The sequence below is a fragment of the Propithecus coquereli genome, unplaced genomic scaffold (genome assembly GCF_000956105.1).
Source record: "Propithecus coquereli isolate 6110/MARCELLA unplaced genomic scaffold, Pcoq_1.0 Scaffold310, whole genome shotgun sequence".
In the NCBI taxonomy this organism is placed as follows: domain Eukaryota; kingdom Metazoa; phylum Chordata; class Mammalia; order Primates; family Indriidae; genus Propithecus; species Propithecus coquereli.
This window is the reverse complement of record NW_012148731.1, coordinates 3984240-3992107: the sequence shown is the minus strand read 5'-3', so window position 1 is coordinate 3992107 and position 7868 is coordinate 3984240. Positions and strand designations below refer to the sequence as shown.

Here is a 7868-nt window from a genome sequence, read left to right as displayed (position 1 = left end):
ATGTAGAGTATATATTACTATTTTATTTATTTTTAAACCAAATAAACTGTACTTTCACATAATCTTTTGTTTCTGCCCTTTTATGCTGGCGATGACTAACAATTGTCATCGAAGGCTTGTCCTCACCTCCCCAGAGCGCCCGCCCCGAGCTTGTGGCGCTGAGAGCTTTTACACTTGGTTCGGTCAGCCTACATGACAGTCGGGAGGGAGCCTGCTTGTATTTAGGGAAACCAGCGGCCCAGCTCAAATGCCATCTCCCCAGGGATGCCCCTCTTTGTCTTGCCAACTGAGGACAAGTGCCCCCTCAGCACTTTCCTTGGAATTCTGTCCCGTCCTCACTGCCAGCCCCAGCTAGGCGCCAGGTGCGCTGTGAGGAGGAGAGGAGCCAGGGCCCTGCCCTCCTGGGGCTTCTGGTCTCACGGCTCCAACAGACTCAGAGCAAACAGTCCTGGGAGAAAACACACTGGAGAGCTGGAGGAGGTTGTCAGAGTAGAACACAGGGTGGCTACTTTAGGGATCTGGGAAGGCTTTTCTGGGGGAGGCAGGGAGGAGGAGGAGGAGGAGTCAGAACAGGAGGAAGAGGAGGAGGGGGAGTGGGGCGAGGGAGGCTTGTTCCCCAGGAGAAGAGCTTCCAGAAGAGGGAACAGTCCATGCAAAGGCCCTGGGGTGAAGGGAAGCAGGGCACATTGGAGGGGACTCAGCCCTGGGAGGTGGGGGCAGGTGGCCCTTGGGGACAAAATGTCGGACAAACTCCTTTGCCAACCCTGAGGGCAGCCCCCATACCTCGCCACGATCTCTGGCTGGCGAGACAGCTCCATCACCGTGAACGCCAAGTGGTTGGCAGAGGTCTCGTGACCTGCGGGAAAGGAGGAGAGCGACTGCTCCACGTGGGGCTGAGGGAGCCGCCGCCCCCGCGGGCCCTGCCTCGGTGCCGCAAGGCCGAGACGTGAAGGAGACGGTGTGTCTGCCTCCACGTCCCCCGTGCCAGCTAGTGTGGTCAAGTGCATGGTGTCAGTCCTCTGTATCAGGCTGTCACGCTCTAAAAGCGTGCTAAGCTTCCTTCCCTATCCTTTGGGCCTCACCTGGCCTGGAGGGGTGCTCACCTCCATTTTGCAGAAGAAAACACTAAGGCCGAGAGGGACGGGTCTCTCCAGCCACAGGGCAGGGAGAGCAGAGCCAGGACTCAACCCATAGCCTGTGAGCCCAGGGCCTGCCTGCCTCCCTCGCAGGCCGCAGGTGCCTGCCCACAGCCCTCCACAGCCCTGGGCCTGATGAGGTGGCCTCCCCGAGGAAGGGAGGCCAGGGCATCGTTTCAGGAGGGCCCATTTGAGTTCTGGCAGGATCTGGCCAAGCTGGTAGAGACGAAACCCCCTAGGTGGCCTGGAGGAACAGTGTTGTAAAGGAGTAGGGGGTTTAGCAGGTGGCAACCACTCTCAGGCCAGCGCCTGGGGGTTGGGTGGGGGCTTTGTTTGGGGTTTTTTGGGGGGGTGGCCCTTCCCGGGGGGGAGTTGCTGGAAGTGAGGCCCAGCTGCCCCCAGGGCTGGAAGGCGGGGACCAGTGTCACAGCCAGGACAGCCAGGAGGGAGGGGGTGGGGGAACAGGGCAGCCCCGGCCCTGGCTCTGCACTGCAAGCTGTGCCTCTAGCAGGGCGCTTCCCTCTTAGGCCTCAGTTTCCTCACAGGCAAAGGGAGGGAGAGATGCAACCCTCCCTGCCCTCCCCCAGCTCCCTGTAGCATCTGGCACAGGGCTCGGGGACGGGCTGTGAGGACATGAGGCGGATTATAAAATCCTCTTTGGGAAGCTGGATAGATGCTTGCAGAGCACCTCAAGGCTCCCATTTTACAGACGAGGAGACTGAGGCCGGGTCTGTCCGGGACCTGGGTTCCCGGCTGCAGGAATGAAGGCCGGCCGGTCGTTCTGTGGCTACTTTCTATCCTGCGCAGGGAACAGAGCCCTGCAGCCTTGCTCCAACGCAGACCATTTCTGAGTCTCCTGGGGTATCTGTGAGTGCCTCTCCCACCCGGGGGGCCTTCTCCATGCCACACCTGCGGACCGCTGTCTGTCCGTCTACCTCCGCCATTAGACTGTCGGCTGTCCCTCATCTCATTCCCCTCTGTCTCCCTAGTGCCGGGTCTTCACCCACGTGTTCACTGACGTCACCCGGTCTTTAGGGGCGCCTACGCACGGCCCTGGGAATGCACAGTGAGCAAAGCACCTGGACCCCTGGCTCACCGAGCGCACAATCTGGCAGGGACTTGGACCTCATCGGATTGCCACAAACAAATATGCAGCTTAGCACTGAAAGACATGTGGGCAGAGGGGCCAGCTGGGGGCCGGGGCCACCTGTGGTCCCCAAGGAGGAAGCATCTGAGGGCTCGCTGGAGGCTGAGGAGTTTTCTGGGGGTTGAAGGATGCTCAAGAAACACTTTGAGCAAATGGACGGCGTCGCTTAGCGCTCCTTGTCGTGTCAGACTAAGGAAGGCTTCTCACAAATTCTGAGTGCGCGGGGGGCCTGCGTTCACACGGCCGGGCTCTCCCGAGCTGGAAGAGCCAGCTTCACAGCCCCGTCCCAGCTCGGAGGCCACCAGCACAGCCCAGAGGGGGCTTCTGCGCCCCTCACCCCAGCCCCCCGGCCCTGCCGCAGAACTCCGCTCAGATGGCCCGGACCATCTCCCGGAGGCAGGAGATCTGAGTGACCCGTGGTTCCCACACTCCTGCAAAGCCCTGAGCCCTTGTCACCGCTGAAGCTACAGACCAGCGATGAAGAAGGTGACGAAGTTGTCCAGCAGAATCTCGTCGTCCTGGGCCCCCTCTTCAGCTGAAAGACAAGGACAGCCTCAGTTCCCAGCCATCTCTGCTCCCTCGCCCCACAGCTCATGCAAGAACCAACCGCCTTCTCCTCTCAAGCCAGACAGGGACGACGGAGTCAACGGTGCTCAGTCTCCTGCCGGGACCATCCCGTGCCCACCTGGCCCTCCCAAACCCCGGAGGGGAGCCCTCGCACCTTTGAGAATCTGTGTGAGGATGTCGGCTGGGACGTCCTCGCCCCTCTTCAGGGCCTCCCGGCGGCGCTGGACCCAGTCCTTGCCAACCTGGCGCAGAAAGCGGATGCTCTCCCGGATCTCACGGAGCTGCTTCCTCTTCCCCGGCATAAACTGAGCAAGATATTCAGCTCAAGATGGTCGGCTGAACGCGTGTGCTTCCCTCTCCCTCTCCCCCACTACCGAAATGACTTTAGAAACCCACAGCAGCACTGGCAAGCTGGGAGGTCAGAAGAATGTAAGAAAATTCTAGAAAAGATAAGGCAGCCAGGGAGACTAGATCAACATGGCAGACTGAGCCCAAGCATCGGCTTCCCCTTTGTGCACCAAATCCTTAGACACGATGGGAAAGACGCCTTCAAACAGCCATGGAGTGAGCCATGGGAGATAAGAGGACCCTGGAGGACGGAGGCAGTTAGGAGGGCATCGCAGGAGGAAATCACAGCCAGAGGGAATGGAATCAGCTGCCAAAAAATAAAAAAAAAAAAACGGGCAACATGGAAGGCTGCAAGTTCAGAGGCTAAAGTCTCCGGGAATAGGAGGATGGCCCTGGGACGAACTCAAGTTCCACCTGTCCCCTTTCCTCATGCCTAGAACAAAGAGGATAGCGGGGCCTACAACAGCCAGCTAGCTAGCTAGCTAGCTATCGATCTATCTATATTAACTGATACATAATATTGTACATATTTATAGGGTACGTGTGATATTTTGATACACGAATATGATGTGTAATGATCTAATCAGGGTATTTATTAATGAGATCCCCATTACCTCAAACATTTATCACTTCTTTGTGTCGGAAACATTTCATGCTGACTCTCACCAACCCCGAACAGCCCAGTTGAAGGTGGAATATTCCGACCTTGAAATCTCGAAAGCTGTCCCGCAGCACCTGCTCTGAAACAGGCACATTCCTCGATCTTGAGCAAGAAATGGTCTCCCTGCCCTTCTTTTTTTTTGGGGGGGGACAAAGTCTCACTCTTTTGCCCAGGCTGGAGTGAGTGCCGTGGCGTCAGCCTAACTCACAGCAACCTCAAACTCCTGGGCTCAAGCGATCCTTCTGCCTCAGCCTCCCGAGTAGCTGGGACTACATGCATGCACCACCATGCCCAGCTAATGTTTTCTATATATTTTTAGTTGTCCAATTAATTTCTTTCTATTTTTAGTAGAGACGAGGTCTCGCTCTTGCTCAGGCTGGTTTCGAACTCCTGAGCTCAAACAATCCGCCCACCTCGGCCTCCCAGAGAGGTAGGATTACAGGCGTGAGCCACCGCGCCCGGAGGATTGCTTTCTTGATTTTGTTTTCAGCTACTTAGTTATTGTTGTATAGAAATGCTACTGATTGTTGTATGTTGATTTTGCACCCTACAACTTTACTGAATTTGTTTATCAGTTCTAGGAGTTTTTAGATTTTTCTATACATAAGATCATGTCATCTGCAAAGAGGGCAATTTGACTTCCTCTATTCCAATTTGGATGCCTTTTATTTCTTTCTCTTGTCTGATTGCTCTGGCTAGAACTCCCACTACTATGTTGAAAAAGAGTGGTAAAAGTGGGCATCCTTATCTTGCTCCAGTTCTTAGAGGAAAGACTTTCAGCTTTCCGCCATTCAGTGTGATGTTAGCTGTGGGTTTGTCATATATGGCTTTCTTATGTTGAGGTATGTTCATTCTATGCTAAATTGTTGAGAGTTTTTATCATGAACGGATGTTAAATTTTATCAAATACTTTTTCTGCATCTATTGAGACGATCACGTGGTTTTTGCCCTTCATTCTGTTGAAGTGATGTATCACATTTATTGACTTGTGCATGTTAAACCACCCTGGCATCCCTGGGATAAATCCCACTTGATCATGGTGAATTATCTTTTTGATGTGTTGTTGGATTATGTTTGCTAGTACTTTGTCGAGGATTTTTGTATCAGTTTTCACAAGGAATATTGGCCTGTAGTTTTCTTTTTTTATGTGTCTTTGTCTTATTTTGGTACCAGGTAATGCTGGTCTTGTAGAATGGGTTAGGAAGAATTCCTTCCTCTTTAATTTTTTGGAAGAGTTGAAAAGAATTGGTGCTCTTCTTTATAAGTTTGATGGAATTCAGCAGCAAAGCCATCCAGTCCTGGGCTTTTCTTTGTCAGGAGACATTTTATTACTGTTTCGATCTCATTACTCATTACTGATCTGTTTAGGTTTCTATTTCTTCCTAGTTCAATCTTGGTAGGTCGTATGTGTCCAGGAATTTATCTATTTCCTCTAAGTTTTCCAATTTATTAGTATATAGTTGTTCACAATAGATCTATCTCTAAAGATCCTTTGTATTTTGGTGGTATCAGTCATAATGTCTCCTTTTTCATTTCTGATTTTTCAAATTTGGCTTTTCTCTTTTTCTTGGTTAGTCTAGCAGTTCATCAATTTTACCTTTTCAAAAAACCAACTTTTCATTTCATTGATCCTTTGTACTTTCTTTTAGTCTCTATTTCATTTAGTTCTGCTCTGATCTTTGTCATTTCTTTCCTTCTGTTAATTTGGGGTTTGGTTTGTTCTTGCCTTTCTGGTTCTTTGAGGTGCATTGCTAGGTTGTTTATTTGAAATCACTTACTCTTTCGATGTAGGAGTTCATTGCTATAAACTTTCCTCTTAGCACTGCTTTGTATCCCACAGGTTTCAGTATGTCGTTTTTTCATTGAAATTAAAGGGTTAATTTGATCAGGTCTGCCTGTCCTGCTTGCTTTTTGTCAATTGTTTTTTTTTTTTTTTCCTTTTTCTCTGAAGCTGAAGCCTGCCATAGCTGAAGGCCACACCGCCGAACGCTGAAACGCTGAAACTTAACCATCACTGACTACTTTATAGAAAACATTCATAAGTCACCATGGTAATGGTTGCTTCAGCTGTTTTTTAGGAACTTGGGCCAGCTCCTATCCACCTCAAACCAGTTGAAACCACCAACCCTTCAAGTGGGCCTGCACAAGTGCCCAAGAGATGGTCTTTTCATGTCAAAGGGCCAAAAACTGCACCCTCAGATCATGTTTATGCCACCATTTTCTGTATATATGTCCTATGAAATGACATGAACCCTGACTATGGTCACATAGAATAAATCTGTTACTTCAATTTTCCCCACTGCCAATCACCTTTCCCCATGCCTCAGACCACCCTACTTCTCCAACCCATAAATATCCCGAACTTTTATCTTTGGGAAGGTGAATTTGAGAGCTGTTCTCCTACCTCCTCACTTTTCAGCCATAAGATCGAATATTTTTGTTTGTTTAGTTTGGTTTTTTGTTTGTTTGTTTTTGAGACAGGGTCTTGCTCTGTTGCCCAGACTACAATGCAGTGGCATCAGCCTAGCTCACTGCAACCTCAAACTCCTGGGCTCAACCGATCCTCTTGCCTGAGCCTCCTCAGTAGCTGAAACTACAGGTGCATGCCACCACGCCTGGCTGATAAATCTTTTCTCTTTTGCAAAACCCATGTCACAGTGATTGACTTATTGCACACAGGCAGTATAGACCTGGACCTGGTTGGTAACACCATTTTCGTTTGTTTCAAGAAATTTTTTTATTTTCTTCTTGATTTCTTCATCGACACAATGGTTGTTCAGGAACATGTTGTTTAATTTCCATGTATTTATACAGTTTCCAAAGTTCTCTTGCTATTGATTTCTAATTTTATTCCACTGTGGTCTGAGAAAACACTTGATATGATTCCAATTTTTTAAAAACTTGTTGAGACTTGTTTGTGGCCTAACATATGTTCTATCCTGGAAAATGTTCTATGTGCTGATGAGAAGAATATATATTCTTCAGCTGTTGGATGAAATGTTCTACAAATGTCTGTTAGGTCCATTTGGTCTAAATTGCAGTTTAAATCCAATGTTTTTTTGTTTAGATGATCTATCTAATGCTGAGAGTGGGCTGTTGAAGTCCCTATTATTGTATTGAAGTTGACTCCTTCTTTAGATCCAATAATATTTGCCCTATATATCTGGATGCTCCAGTATTGGGTGCATATATCTTTAGAATTATTTTATCTTCTTGCTGAATTCCTCCCTTTATTGTTACATAATGACCATCTTTGTTTCTTTTTACAGTTTTTTACTTAGAGTCTGTTTTATCTGATGTAGTAATAGCTACTCCTGCTTGCTTCTGCTTTCTGTTTGCATGGAATATTTTTTCCATCCCTTCACTTTCAGTCTATATGTGTCTTTACAGGTGAAGTGGGTTTCTTGTAGGCTGCATATAGTTGGGTCACCTTTTAAATCCATTCAGCCAGTCTATATCTTTTATGTGGGGAAATATATTCTGTTTACATTCAAGGTTATTATTGATAGGTAAGGACTTATTGCAGTCATTTTATTCATTGTTTTCTGGTTGTTTTTGTATATCTTTGTTCCTTTCTTCTTCTCTTATTGTTTATTATTGCAGTTTGGTGGTTTTCTATAATGGTAATGTTTGAGTCTTTTCTCTTTGTCATTTGTGTATCTGCTCTATTAATGAATTTTATACTTTCGTATGTTTTCACGATGGTAGATATCATACTTTCACTTCTAGATATAGGACTCCCTTAAGAATTTCTTGGAGGCCAGTCTAGTGGTGATGAATTCCCTCATTTTTTGCTTGAAGGATAGCTTTGCTGGGTATAGTATTCTTGTCTAACAGTTATTTTATTTTTCTTTCAGCACATTGAATATATCATATCATTCTCTCCTGGCCTGTAAGATTTCTGCTGAGAAATACACTCTTACTTTGATGAAGATTCCTTTACCTATGACTTGATGTGGGTTTTTTTCCCCCTGTTTTTAGATTCTCTCTTTGACTTTTGACAGTTTGA

At 48.0% G+C, this 7868-nt stretch overlaps 1 protein-coding gene across 1 annotated transcript in view; it reads right to left on the bottom strand.

The window, feature by feature from the left end:
- LOC105814966 (cholesterol 24-hydroxylase) overlaps positions 1-7868 on the bottom strand; it is a 43802-nt gene that overhangs the window by 12771 nt on the left and 23163 nt on the right. Inside the window, 3 exon segments of the mRNA XM_012650089.1 lie at positions 784-856; positions 2756-2818; positions 3005-3155. Coding sequence (XP_012505543.1) covers positions 784-856; positions 2756-2818; positions 3005-3155 — 287 coding nt within the window.